Here is a 15,214-nt window from a genome sequence, read left to right as displayed (position 1 = left end):
AGATGCTTTGTTAGGATGGCACATATGCAGTCTGAGTTGTGAAAGACTGGAGCATGCCCAATGCATATGGACTCTTTAGAGGGTTTATCTGCTAAGGTCTTAGCCGAAATTGGCTAGCATGTGCAAACAGATTTTTCAGTGGCTTATAACTTTTCAAACTTGGGTGGATACTCACAAGAGGAACAAAAGGCCTTCCTGACACAAAAATCATTCCTTCTTAAAAAAAAAACGATGCCAAAGTGTTCCTAACATTGCCAAACTACATATTTTCCTCTAGTTTCACTTATGGAAATCACTGAACCATTGTGGCAGGAACATTTTAATAAAATCAGCCTGAGGCCAGGACCATCCCAAGAGGAGTGCAGAGCCTGGGACCTCTCCCTCTGCTCCGCCCCAGGCCCTGCCCCACCTTGCCTTTTCCTGCTCCTGCACCCTCATTCTGCCCCCACTTAACTCCTCCCCCAAACCTCTGCCCCTGCTCTGCTCCCTTCCTGCTCTCAGTCTATCCCTTCCTTCAAGCCCCCTTCCCCTTAGCAATGCTGAGAGCCCATGGAGCAAGGCAGGCTGTGGCTGAATTGCCAACATCCCACTGTTGCTAGTGAGTGTGAGGGCAGGCACAACCCCTGCTGCCAGTGTCAGGCCCACAGAATAATCCCCCAGGCCTTCCTTAGCCCCATGCTCCTATGACCTCATACAGAGCTGAGCCCCACAATGCCCAGGGCGGTTGCCCAAAACCATCCTATGGAAGGAATGGCTTTGCCTGAGGCAGTCATCCAGTGGGGAAGATTTCTGCCCAAATGGTGAACTTTAGCAAACTTTTAGACTGTTTTCAGTTGCTTATGAGGGACTTAATTGGCTCATCTTAAGAATAGGCAGTGCCACCAGCCCTGCCTGTAACAAGTAGTTTGCTATTGGGGTTCTTCTTATTTAAGTACTACCCTAAGAAAGGATCCACTGCTGGCAACCATACCTTCCTTTTCTTATGTGTTCCGGGCAAAGCTTTTAAGCCTGACAGAGTTCATCTCCCTCTTTAGTCTAGCTGCTATAACACTGTATCCTTTCCTATGCAATAAGAGAAATAGGAATGTTCACCTTCCACAAATTCAAACCAAAATACTGCTGTTCTTCCTGTTTTTGAATTCTGGATTCATGCTGGTTCAGTTCAGATCAGTATTAATTTTTAATATGATAATCACTGGATAGGCTCTAACTCATTGGTCTTTAGCTGTATTGCTAAATAGGATATAAAATAATTTATATCCTTCTTTTTCAGATAACTGGTGCATTGTGGCCCTTACAATCCTCAGTGTACCATATCCAGACTTCTGAGGCCACAACGTATGCTGGGACATTAGCATCTCATGTTCTGATTGGATTACATCAGCCAGTTCCGCTAACAAAAGTTTCTTCTCTGTTGAAAGCCATCGTGCAGCGTTTGTACGAAGTTATCAACATAGATGTGCAAGGTTGTTGTACATTATGGTTCTGCCTCTTGGGGCAGCTTTTCAGAGTCACTCTGAATTTTAGCCTCCTGTCTCTTGATTGACTTTGTGGGAAAAGTAAACTGAATCTTTTTAAATGTGGGTGTCCAAGATACCCACTGTGTATTGTGGAGACTTGTTGTAAGTGTTACTGCAGATAACTTGGATGATCAAGGGAGAATGTGATTTATCTAGATAATTGGCATGCACACATTGCTGTAGTTAATGAGCCCCTATATTTAGGCCAGTTTCTTAAGCTCTATCACCTAAATCTAGTCTAGCTACCAAAGCATTCCCATTTAAGTATTAGAAGCTTTAAAGCTACAAAAATGCAGTATGAAACACTACTTGGCATTAAAACGTGGTTTGAAGGATAACACTCTCAAGACACAACCCAGCTCCTTCTGTAGTCAAGGAAAGAGTCCCATTCACTTCAGCGGTTTTGGCTGATGCCCTAGAAGAGTAAGAAAGTCAAGATCATTTTGAAATCATGTCTTAAAAATATGTTCTGGGAAAGCTGTAATTGGATCAAAGCTAGTTCAGGGAGGTGGTAATGTTGCAGTCCCAAGTGGTCCTCTCTGTAGACAAAATACAGGGGCCTGGTGGAGGTAACAATAAAATACATATTTTTCTTTCAAGACAACAAGCTGGGAGTGTTCAGAATGGCAAGGACTTCATAGAATGGGTGGTTGTGGGACGGAATGTCTTAGTGTGGAGACAGAACAGAGGAACAACATGGGGGAAACTAGCATTCTTGTGTGACTTTTTTTGGCATTTCCTTTAAAAATGCATAAAACTGACACTGGTAGGTCCATGAACAACTTTCTGAGTTAAACTTCTTTCCATAATTTACAGATGCTATTGCTTCATTGTGGCATTAGCTCTGAGAATAGCAAATCATTCTTTGTACGATAGGTGCTTTGAAATTGCTTGCGTGCCAGGTTTTGAACACAGCTGAGTTGGCGGAAATCCAGAGGAACTCCAGGAGTTACCATGAAGTGGGTCTTGCCCATGAAAGCTTATGCTCCAAAATATCTGTTAGTCTATAAGGTGCCACGGGACTTCTTGTTGTTCTTGAAGATACAGACTAACACGGCTACCTCGCTGATGTCTGCCATAACTGTTTTCCTAGTCTGGCCTTACCCTGTGCTGCTGTCAAGATACTTGTAAGTTTTGCCCTAACCCTGTGTTCCTCTCCTTAGATGTAAATGAATGTTCCCACACTGAACTCAATGCCTGTTCCAAATCAGAAATTTGCATAAATTTAGAAGGCTATTTTAACTGTATCTCTGAAAATGAAACTGTGGACAGGAATTCTCACCAGCTACACGAAGAATGTAAAGGTAGGAAGCATGGGCCTGATTTTCAGAAGTCTGGGGAATGTTCCGATCTGCTTTAAAGGGGTTTGCGCCATCAAAGGAGTTCTGGAGCCCACTGTGCTCTCTGCCCGTTGTGATGGCAGTTAAGAATGCTAAATGGCACAGGAGCTGCCTGTTAACTGGTTTTCTGCTGATGGTTTTAGGAAAACAAACCATTTACTTTATTTCAGAATGCCAAACCTTTTTCCATACCTAGCTAACTACCAAAAAGCCCTCAGATCCATCTGGTAAGGTCTCTAGCATTAACCTGTGATAACTTCTTTGATCCAGTCATACATTACCATTACATATCCACTGGGGAAATGCAAATATGTGTAAATACATTCTGTATACTTAAAGCCCATTTGCAATTTCAACTGCATTCAGTAATTGTTACGGTCCTCAACGGTTGTACCATGTTAACCTTGCTAGGTACCACGTCAGACATAGCTGCAATTCAGTGGTGGGTGAAATTATTCCTTGGGGCACAATTCAGAAAAGTATTTAAACATATGCTTAGATCCCACTGACTTCAAAGGGACCACTCTCGTTAGTGTCTGTAGGATCAGGAACTTAGCAAGTTTAGTGGTTTCTGTTTCCATTTATATTACTTACCTTGCATTGATTTAGTTTTATCAGCTTTTAAAAATGTGGATAATGTTTAATTTTGATTTGTTTTGCTAGGAATGTCTAATTGCTTAACAATGCCCTTTCTTCCATAGTATGACAGACTCTACTCCAAGTTCACTGTATAATCCAGATAGAAATAGAAAATTGTTCTGTTGCTATAAGTAAAACATCAACATCAACATCAATAACCATGGGCCCAGCGCTCTTTGGTGTCTGATGCCTCTCTCGCTATTTCCTTCCATCTTTCCCTATCCAGTGTGGAGTGGCTTAGTTTCTGTAGACTAGCTCCACACCAATCTACTACATCATCTATCCATTCTTTGTGGGGTCTGCCTCTCCTATTCGAACCATCCCTCATGCCGAATACCAGGGTCTTGATTTGTCGTTCATCGTTCATTCTGCAAATATGCCTAAATAGTTGTAGCTTCCGTTTTATAACCTTCTTCAGCAGGTTCTCTTTCGGCTGTGTCTTCCTATATAATTCCTCACTGGTGACCTTCTGCATCCATCCTATTCTCAGAATCTTTCTATAACAACTCCTTTCGAATGCCAATATTCTTCTTTTCGAATCTTTCGTTATCACCCATGTCTCACATTTGTACAACATGCTGCTGAATACACACGTTTTCAAGACGCCCAGCTTTGTTCTTAAGCTAATTGCTTTGCTTTTCCAGATCTTATCCATCGCCTTCAAACTCACTCTTGCTTTCGCTCTTCTAGTCGCTATTTCCTTCTTACAGTCTAGATCATACATTATGTTGCTCCCCAGGTGTGTGAACTTCTCTATATTTTCTAGTTCAATACCATTGACACCGATCTTCTTTCCTACTTTCTTATCTCCAAATACCATTGGTTTTGTTTTATCGATGTTCATAATCAGTCTGTACCACTTCCCTTCTTTGTTTCATACCTGCACCATTTTTGCTAGCTTCTCCTCATCTTCCTCAATGATAACTCTCAGTGACTTCATGGCTGAGTTTGTAAGTAAAACAGCATATGATAAATTTACTGATCAGAATGCTATAAGTAACCTTGGATATTAATTCATATTTCTTGATTGTAAGTTCATCACCAATTCAGTCCTCTCTGTCTCAAAGGCTGTTGGAGTCACAATGTCTGCAGCACAATCTGAGAGATAATCTTAAAAATGAACCCAAATAAATTAGCCTTACTATTGCCCAGTTTAATTCCTTCCCTTGAGCAGTATCACAGTCCCATTAACTATCTCCTACTCTCTTTGTATACAGAGGGGAGAGTTTAGGAGGTGACCTTTTGTCTAGTTCATTGAGTCTGTCAGCTGTTATGACTTTCACCCTCATATTTATCCTCCACTTGCATTTAAATGAAAAGTGACAGAAATTAAATCAGTTCTTTTAGAGCTGCAGACACTATATATTTGGACTCTAAGACTTGTAAAAATATCTGTTTGCTGGGCCACTGGCTTGAGTGATTGGGAGCAAGTCCTTTCCATTGAAATGGGCACCAACATTATTTGGTTTTTAAAAAACATTCATTCCCCCTTTTTTAATAAGTTCAATCAGTATAAAAATAACTGAAATTGTGACTGACTGATGCCACAGTCTTCCATTCTGCAGGAAAACTAGGATCCAAACTCTGCTCTGATTTACTCTGTCCTGAAAACCAGCATCTGTAGAGCCCTGAAAATCCACAGATATCTGTGGCTAATTATTGTAGGCACAGATACAGATACCAATTTTATATCTAGAGGCCTGCAAGTTTGAAGACATCCACTTGATATCTGCAGGTATTCGCATCCATGGAAGTGGATATTTGCGGATCACTTTTGCAAATGCAGATAGAGATGCAGATACTAATTTTGTATCCATGCAGGGATCTCAGCATTAGGCTAAGGAAGTGCATTGGATGGGCCAAGTATTAAACATGAAAAAGACAGCCATATAGGGAGATTAAGTGGTAATATCTTTTAGTGGACTGAATTCCATGGGGGTTAGAGACAACTTTTTGAGTTTACACAGAGCTTCTTTTGTAAGCTCAAAAACATATCTCCCTCACTGACAGAAGCTGGTCGAATGAAAGATATTACTTCACCCACCTTTTCTGTCTACTATCCTGGAACCAATATGGCTACAAAAGCACTGCATGTATGCATACCATACGTATGATAATTATTCCAAAGGCATCGTGTGAGTAATTGAGTCTTAATTCTGCAACCCTTATTCAAGCTGAGTAATATTCGCCACTGAGACTGCATTCCTATGTGTCATTCAATCAAGTGTCTTATTGGGCATGTAGCTGTATTTACATAGCTCAGTCAAATCATGAAGGCAAAAAAAGAAAACAAAATGTAAATGTATAGTTCATGGTTCCTGTGGGACTACTTGTGGAGTAGGATACTGTTATAAATGGCAGACTCTGGCCATTTATTCTGCAATGAGCAATTTCACTCTATTGATCAAAACAGTGTATGTATGTAATAGATGTGGAGTACATTGTCACTTAGGAAAACGTTCCTTTCACTTTAACAATCCCCTCCTTTGCTGTCGTAGAGCCGTCTGCAATTAGAAACCACCAAATCATCAACGTTACGAGCAGCAGTTTCGAAGTATCTTGGAGTGTAAATTCTACTCTGAACCACACGTTTCAAGTACAAGTGTGCAAGGGCAAAGAGTTGCTCACAAGTATGGAGACTGCAGAAATGAAAGTGGGTGTGTCTGGGCTGGAAGCAGGTGTAAAATACACCGTGAAGATCAACTATGAAGCTTGTGGAAAGAACATAGTCTCCTATCGATATGTCAAAACTGGTAATTATCACCTTGGAAATGTTGCATTTCTTACCACATCTCTATCCTGTGCTGGTTCCTCATGATGCCTTCAAGACTCCACCTATAGCTTTCTTCCACTCACACACACATGCCTTCTTCCCCTTATCCCAGCGCTAGGGAAACTCAGGCCAGGTCTACACTAGACCTTAAAGTCGATTGTAGATATGCAGTTCCAGTGACGGCAATTGAATAGCTGGAAACAACTTATCTACAATCTACTTACCTGGCTGTCCTTGCTGAGGGAGGCTGATGGGAGAAACTCTCCCATCAACCTCCTTTACCTCTCTCAAGATTGAGGAGAAGAGGGGTTGACTGTTGACCTCTGATTTTTTGATTTTGCATGTCCCTGCTAGGGCTGTGTCTACACTTGCATTCCTCTTTCGAAAGAGGAATGCAATTGGGGGAAATCAAAAATGCAAATGAGCGGCATATTTGCATATCCAGCACCTCATATGCGTATTCTTATTTCGATATAGCTTCTTTGGAAAGAAGAAAACCAGTGTAGACACTGCTCTTTCGAAAGCAAACACCAGCTTCGAAATGGGAAAAAGGATTCTTTCAAAGATGGGGTTTACTTTCGAAAGAGCAGTGTCAGCACTGATTTTCTTCTTTCAAAAGAAGCTATTTTGAAATAAGATTATGCAAATGAGGTGCCAGATATACAATTATGCCCCTCATTTGCATTTTCAATTTCCCTCATTTGCATACCTCTTTCAAAAGAGGAATGCAAGTGTAGACACAGCCTAGGTGTGTAAAATCAAATCGTGGAAGATTGACCCAGTCTGACGGGCTCAGTCTTCCTGGTAGTGAAGACATACCTTTAGATAACCAGCCAGTAGGGGTCGTGCTGAGGCATGTGGCTGGTTTGTTATGCAGCTGGTAAAGTGAAGCATCTGCTTCATGACTCAGGCAGTGAGAGGCATAAATTGAATCTAGACTGCAGTGTTGCTAGTTCAGCAGCGCAGTCAGCTGCCATTGCTGCCCGCTACTTTTTTTTTCTGCTTAAGATGAATTTTAAGCAAAGTCCTGCTTCTATCTGAGTTTGAACTGGGCTGGAAGAGGAACAAGGAAGTGAAGTGATTTACACAGGTATGAATCAGAGGCTTCTCTGAGAATATTATAGCTGATACATCTGCTTGGTAAAGGCTACACTGTGATGAGTTAGTGTGCAACAGATCAGGAATGAAGAACGTTAGCAAGAGCTGCGTAAGGAAGCTTGAAGAGGCTCTGCTCTATTACAGCTGGTTCCATCCAGTGTTGCTACCCTGTTGCTTTCACCTGCACCAAACACACGCCTAAATTTTCACAAGATACAATTTCTTTGTTTGAATAAGGTCAACATTTGAAGTTATCTGAATTAGAATGTCACAATCCAAGGCATAAACTGATAGCTGGCTGGGGTGAAGGAGAAATTTCCCATGTGATAGAACACTGCATAATTAGCTGTATCCTCTTGTGAGTATTAATCTGGCTTTGAGGTATCCAGCACTGGCCAGTTTTCAATATAGGATATTAGGTGGATCATGGGTCTATTGAAGGTTTGTTTTTTGGTTCTTTGATCTAAAATTTATTTCATGAAATACCCTATGGTAGCTTAAATCTGTCAGTAAAAATCAGAACCGGCTAGCGGTCAACAATTTTTTTTCATAATCACTTCCAAAGTTTCAGAATTTCTTTTTGTTTCGTGTTGGAATAAAGACAAAACCTTTGGAATGTTTTTGCAAAACAGAAACTCAAATTTTTGATTCTTCTCACTCTAGTTACAAGTGATCAGAAACAGCATGGACCTCAGCAACCTTCCCAGTTCATAAAGCTTTGTCCAGCACCTCTGAAAAACATTTGGCTTTCAACAAAAGAGCAAATTTAATCAGAAATGTTTCTTTTCTAAATAAAATATTTAGTTACATCCATTCTAATGAGGTTGTTAGTCACTTTTTTGTGGGAGTCTTCCCCTTAATCAGTTAAGGAATGACAATGATTTACTCAGTAAGGAGTTACCTCCCTTTTCTGTTTCAGAGGAGAAAATAGAAACTATAATGGCTGAGGAAATATTGGTACATCAGTCAGGTATGAAAGTAAAGCCACCAAAAAAATAAAAAAAAAGGTCTGAGCTGGATACTGAAAGTATCTTTCTTATCTATGTTACAGGTCAAAGCAGTTGCTAGAGTCTCTAAAGCTGCTAATTTCAGATAATACATTGTACATGAAAACCATTATTGTTTGTTAGGTAATAGAAACTATATGTACTTTGTTTTATCTGCATCTTAGTAATACTGTTAATACCACAGAGCATAATTTCCAAGGACAAGTTGTGATGACCTGATAGGAACCCAGACCTGGATTTAAAAACACATCAGAGAATTTCTAAGTGCTTGTCTCAATCTTTAGAAAATCTGTAACAGAAACTGGCTCTAGTTTCTTGTTTAGCATTAACCCTCAAGAGATATAGTGGTCCATTTACTTCATACTAGTACTAATAATGTCAGCTTCAACACTAAGTATTTCTCTAATTATATTGTCACCCCATTCCCATCCATTCTACACATATCTTCACTACTTCAGGATATAGTTGAGTCTAAAACAAATACTTGAATACAAATTCTAGATCAGGCTTCTTATATAATGGTTGACTACAAAACAGATCTGAAATCTCCTAAATATTAGGGTTTACAACCAACACTTTCCCAAACCTCAGAGTGTTCTGATTCAGGCCAGATCCTGTTGTAACTCAGAGGCACTCCATTGACTTCAATGAAGTTGTGCTAATTTACATTATCAAAGTCCTCAGTGTTTCAGTTTGCAACTGAACTGAGATCTGAGGTTTTGATTCAGGTCCATCAGTTTTGATCAGATCATTTCCTCTTCTCATTTACCAGTATATTTTAATATTGTGTCTTATAGATGCCCAGATATTTGGTATTACAATAAAGATCCTAAACTATAACTTCACTGAACAGTTCTACAATACCAATAGTGCAGAATATCAAGAATTTTCAAGACTGCTGCTTACAGAGGTAACACTAAAACAGCTTTCTCTCTGTTACTAAAACATATGTGTTTAATTGTTTACAACTTGGGATTCACCTAATGTTTTGAGCTGGGTTTACACTTGGCCCCAACTTCAAAGGGGGCATGTTAATCAGGGCGATGGGAGATTACTAATGAAGTGCTGCAGTGAATACGCAGCACTTTGTTAGCGAATTCTCCCCCGCAGCAACTTTGAAGTGTCAAACTTCAAAGTGCCAGCATGTGTGTAGCCATGGGCACTTTGAAGTGCTTGTGCTACTTCAAAGTGCCTTTACTCCTCAAAATTTTGGGGAGTAAAGGCAGTTCGAAACAGTGCAGGCACTTCGAAGTGCCTGCAGCCACACGCATGCCGGCACTTCAAAGTTTGACACTTCAGAGTTTCCATGGGGGAGAATTAGCCTAATAAAGTGCTGCATATTCACCTCAGCACTTCATTAGTAATCTCCCGTCGCCCTGATTAACATGCCCCCTTCAAAGTTGGAGGCAAGTGTAGACAAGCCCTTGGAGAAGTCTATACAAATTTAAAAAGTCTGGTAAAAATCCTCCTACCATTTCTTTGGACCTTCACTTACAACTGAAAGAAAAGCTGTTGGCAAAATAAAAAAGCACTTCGGAGACCTGATCTAGTTTCCACTAAAGTCAGTGGCAATTTTTCCTTTCAGAGGAGTGAAGGAAAAACAGTGATGCAGAGGCATCTTCTCTACTTCAGATTTTTATATTGATGATGAACTTGCTGCAAGCTGAGTTGAGGATTTTTAATGGATCTTTGAAATGATCAAGGGTTCTTTGTATTATGTTTTCAGCAATTTTTCACCTATTCTCACTGCTCTTTCTTCTTTAAGCAGAGGTGGCTGGGTCAGTCTATAACCACATTAGATATTCAGGTATACTCAGGCCTGCTGACAGGGAGATGAGAGGGCAAATGGGGCAATTGCCCTGTGGCCCAGCATTTCAAAGGGGCCCAGAGCTCTAGCCCCTGCCACAGCTATTTGAAACACTGCTGCTCTGCTACTCTGCACGGCTTGGGGTATGGGGAAGGGGGTAGGAGAAAGAGAGGCAGCGTGGGCAGCTCTAAGGGATGACTACCTTTGGCCTTGTGTCTTCCACCCTCAGTCCTGCTCCTTCCAGGGCTTAGAGCTAAGCCCCCCTTCAATCTTGCCTCTGGGCCCGTGGTGGCTGTCGGCCCGGCTGCACATACTGCATGGCAATACTGCATGCCATAAATCTAAGGCTGTGTTAATTCATTAGCCATGAGCTATGAAATGAATAGGCCTGCGACATACGGTGTTTGAATACAGATAAGAACTTCCACAAAGTGTGGGGAATGTCAGATCGCATATTCTGTTTTGGTCCCATCTTATAAAGATGGTCCCTCATGGTAAGTTCAGACCTAAATCCAAGCCTAGAATTTTCCAAAACTAAAGAGAACTTGAGACTGCTTGTACATATAGAGTTCAAAAATGACTGAGAACAAAAAGGTGGAAAATACAGGGCCACATTTTCAAAGGAAGACACAACAGGTACACTTGCTTACCTAAATGGGCATTTGCTCATCCAAAATGAGCAATTGCTTCCATAAGTGTAATATGTAGGTTTCTGTGGCTATGAACACCCCTCCCTTTAGGTGGAGGGGCATTACTGTGGATTGTCCGACTCAAACAGCAAAATATTTTCAACATCGTCCCAAGCTACACAAAAATCAGAACTCAGACCAATGAAATTAGCTCAGATTCATGAACATGTTGAGTGAACCTTAGCTGAGTTTGCGCAAACCTCAGTAGTTTTATGGTATCTTATATAAATAGAGAGTTTGAAGCTAGAAAAGACCACCAGATCATCCAGTCTATTGTTTCTCAACAGCCTGTCCATGGGTCTCTGAGGTCTGTCTGCTACAGTTTAGGAAGGCTGAAAGCCATATGTCCCAGATGTCAAAAAAACAGAGAAACACTGATCAAGTCTCACTTCCCGTATAGAACAGGCTTCAAGCACTTCTCAGCTCCTTCACACTAAGCTCACATTGAAAAGTCCAACCAAAAATGTTCAGGATCATGCAGAAAGCAAAGGCTGAATAGCACCTGCAAGGCACAACTGGTAATGTTAGCACAGCTCTAACACTGACAGTAGGGCACTAGACTCACCCCTCGTGTAACTCCATTAGCTTAGTACCTATGTCCAGTTAGCGCATTGCCTGCAAAGCATAATATATTTATCGTAGTGGCTTTCAGCCAATTCACCCAAATAAAACTGATTCATAGAAGCTAACCAACTTTTTTAAAAGAGGTCTTTTTTTTTGGTCTCAGTCTCAGATCTCTTTGTCATTGGATTCCATTGCAGTTGGGTTGGGACCAGTGATGCCTGTAAGCTGAGTGCTTGGGCAGCCAGCCAGGCGAGATTAGCAGAGCGCTCACCGACAGCAGTGTGTTTTTCTACTGGTGGTGCACATCCACACATGACTCAGTGCATGTAACAAAATTTATTCTGCCCATAGATGGAAAAAATTAGAGGGAAAACTAGCTGGGATTGTGTGTTTCAATAAACTGTGAGGGCTTCAGTCAAGTTGCATGGTAATGAACAGGTGAGCTAGGGACAAAGGAGCAGTTGAGAACTCTTGAATCATCCCATATTGGCACTGAAAGTTTAATACGCATGAAGTGACTGGGACACATTAAGATCTCATGCAATGAGTTCAAGGGTAACAAAGTCAGTGGAAATCTATTTGTTTGGGCCAAGACTCAATTTGGTCTACAGCATTATTGTTCATTGGACAGGTCATATTTTGGATGGGCCCAAGTCCCATTTTTGAGTCACTGAGGTGTGGTAATCTCACCTAAAGTCAATGGGTCAGTGAGACTTAAGCTCTTGAGCACCTGAGTGACTTCTGGAAGGGAGACTTAGTGGGACTGAATCCCTTAGGAACTTTAACAGTTTTTTCTTTTTTGCTCTAGTTCAGTTTCACATTGAAGAACAGCTCCTATCCATGGGACCAGAGAGCTAAGTACAGAGCTTGGGAAAAGGCCAACAAGATGGATTTATGCCACCTATGCACTCCCTGATCCCAGCACCTGCTGAGGGCTGATTTGACCTCAGCTGTATGTTAGAGCCACCCAAGAGCTGCTCTAACAGGGGTCAATCCAGTAGTTTATCACAGCATGCACCCACCACCTCCTTCTCCCCAGCATGCCTATGACCTGTTCCTTACTCCTGGGGAATAAAGGAGGTTGGTTGTGAATACCACCCCAAAGGCATGATAGCGTTTTCCTATGCCAGGGGAATTCCTACCTGGCCACCTAGACCAGGCCTAGGTCTGGGACAGGCAAGATATGGCCTGCAGGCCATATCTGACCCCCAAACCTTTTAATGCAGCCTGTGGGGATGCTGACCCCACCCCAAAAAAACCTCTTCCATGGGCCAGTTTCAAAGGTTGTCCCCACCCCCAGCAAAATCTTTCAGCTCCCATTGGCCCATTTTTGCCCAATAGGAACTGAAAGATTTTGCTGGGGGGAGCAGTGCCCTCCCCCTCCCCAGCCCAGAGAGCCACATGGAAGAGCCAGGGGGCTGGAGCTGCTGGCAGGCAGGGAAGTCTGCCTGAGAATGCTGCTGGCCAGGACCTGCTTCGGTTAGCACCTCCTGATCAGAGCCTGCCTCTGACATCGCACCACAATTCCGTCCCATACTGGGCGACCCCTGCTATACACCTCCCCTAGACCAGAATCCTCTCCTGCAAGCCCCCCGCCACTGACCTTGCAGCCCAATCCCCAGCCCCAGGTCATGCATGATTCAAGCCCTCTGCATCCTTCTCCCCCTTGACCCCAAGTCACAACTCCGTCTCAGACCCTGTGCCTACATCCTTCTCCCAGGCCCAAATCTTGTCCCACATCCAGACCCCTCCCAGACCCCACACCCCAATCTTCTGCTCCAGGTCATAACCCCTTTCTTCACCAAATGCCCTCTGACTCCACACCTGCACCGCAGTGCCCTACCCTGAGCTCCCTTTGGCACCCCACCTCCATCCCAGACTGCACATCCACTCCATAGAAAAGTGTGGCCCTTGACCACTTGCTGAAATCTTGGAGTGCACCCCCTATCAAAAATATTGCCAACCCCTGGGCCCAGGGTGACACTAGGGGTGCGGGGGTGAGAGGGAGGCATATCATGTGACCCCCCCCCAGATTTGCTGCTTGGCTTGTACTAAGCAAGCTCAATAACACTGCTGAGGCAGGTACAGGTCTTACCTCACTGGGGCTGAAGAACTGGCCCAGAATCTGAAATGCTTATTGACCCATTTCTGCTCTTATTGTTACATTTCCAATCTTTTAGGGCTTCAAACTTATTTACACTATGGCCCTTTACACTATTCTGCAGAGCAAATTGGCCTCAAGTCGTATATAAATTAGTCTCTCCCAAATTAAAACTCATTTATGCTGCTGATAGGTGTGAAAAGGGGCCATAGTGTAAATGAGAATTAGATCTCAGAAACCCATTAGTCTTGACAGCAAGGGCACTTATGCAGAGAGAGGGAGATACTGGAGCTTTGAAATCTCTTATTGGACACTACAACTACTCAAAATGTACTGATTCTCAGTTCTTAATTCACGTTCTGACCTTCTGCTATTCTGGGAATGTATTAGATTAATGAATTGCTCAGTTTTGCTGATCTGTGTAACAGACTGGATGATGGTTTTCTATAAATGGTATATACAGAAGATTAAAAGGGAGACAATGTTAATATTAATTACCATTGTAATGTGCTGCTTGAATTGTGTCCTTACTGCATTATCAATATTTCTCTCATTTTTTTTCAGATTGAAAACTCATTTCCACCAAATATTTCCATGTTGTACACAGCTGGGAAGCTGAAGGTGCAAATTGAGTCCCTGAAAGCTGGAAGTGTTATTGTAAAGCTTAGAATTACCATTCAGGATCCTGAATTTCCAATAGACATGTTCACACTGGCTTCTATCCTATCTTCTCTGTATAACAGCTTGCGGTTTTTGGTTGATCAGCAGAGTGCCTCAGTAGAAGGTAGATCTGAGGTTTTGTTTGGTTTTTGTTTTTAAGTGCATTTTCATTACCTACAGTAGTACTTGCATTCTCTGTCAAACATACTTTTCATAGAAGTAAGGCACAGTATTAGGCTGAGGCAACAGTATTATAAGGAAAATTGTGAAATCAAACCTCCCTTCACAGGCTTCTTCCCTCTGTGGGGATCTTCTTTCTATTTACAGAGTCTAGGACCTGATGGGGGAATGAGCTGTGCCTGGATTAGCCAGTCTCCATCCCTGCCTCTCTCCCTGTTATGCTTCGTGAGACACTAGAAGGTTGCCATCTAGGGGTAGTTTGAGGATAGTAAGTGTATTATCCTAGGTTTGTGAAACATATCCTTTCTGGAATGCTGTATATTCAAGGTTACTGTTGTTAACAACACAAGAACAGCCAAAGGTCCCTGTAGCCCAATATCCTGGCTTCCAACAGTGGCCCTTGACAGGTGCCACAGGGGGAATGAACAGAACAGGTAATCATCAAGTGATCCGTTCTCTGTCACCCATTCCCAGCATCTGGAGAACAGAGTCTAGGGTTACCATCCCTGCCCATCCTGGCAAATAGCTATTGATGGACCTATCCTCAGTGAGTTTATTTAGTCTTTTTTTAAACCCTATTAGCGCCTTGGCCTTCACGACATACTCTGGCAAGGAATTCCAGGGGTTAACTATGTGTTGTGTTTGGTTCAGACTTCAAAAAAATGAAACCCAACATTTCCTTGATAAAAGTCTAGCCAGCGAAATTACCTTCTGTCACCCCAGTGAAATGAACTTAGAAAGAATGCGTGGAATTTGTTTAAGAAGTTTTTCTCAGGGAAGTCAGGGAAGAAGGGCTCACAGAGGACGGGAAAGGGCTTCAAAGACATACTGAAAAT

The 15,214-nt window shown here is 42.2% G+C and overlaps 1 protein-coding gene across 1 annotated transcript in view; it reads left to right on the top strand.

Annotated features, from left to right (window-relative positions):
• UMODL1 (uromodulin like 1) overlaps positions 1 to 15,214 on the top strand; it is a 77,383-nt gene that overhangs the window by 28,116 nt on the left and 34,053 nt on the right. The window contains exons 6-10 of the mRNA XM_074988861.1: positions 1,274 to 1,466; positions 2,684 to 2,824; positions 5,998 to 6,252; positions 9,175 to 9,287; positions 14,103 to 14,322. Of these exons, the coding sequence (XP_074844962.1) occupies positions 1,274 to 1,466; positions 2,684 to 2,824; positions 5,998 to 6,252; positions 9,175 to 9,287; positions 14,103 to 14,322 (922 nt within the window). The remainder of the gene's footprint in view (positions 1 to 1,273; positions 1,467 to 2,683; positions 2,825 to 5,997; positions 6,253 to 9,174; positions 9,288 to 14,102; positions 14,323 to 15,214) is intronic.

The sequence above is a fragment of the Carettochelys insculpta genome, chromosome 1 (assembly GCF_033958435.1).
Source record: "Carettochelys insculpta isolate YL-2023 chromosome 1, ASM3395843v1, whole genome shotgun sequence".
Lineage (NCBI taxonomy): Eukaryota > Metazoa > Chordata > Testudines > Carettochelyidae > Carettochelys > Carettochelys insculpta.
This window is presented reverse-complemented; position numbering and strand designations above follow the sequence as displayed.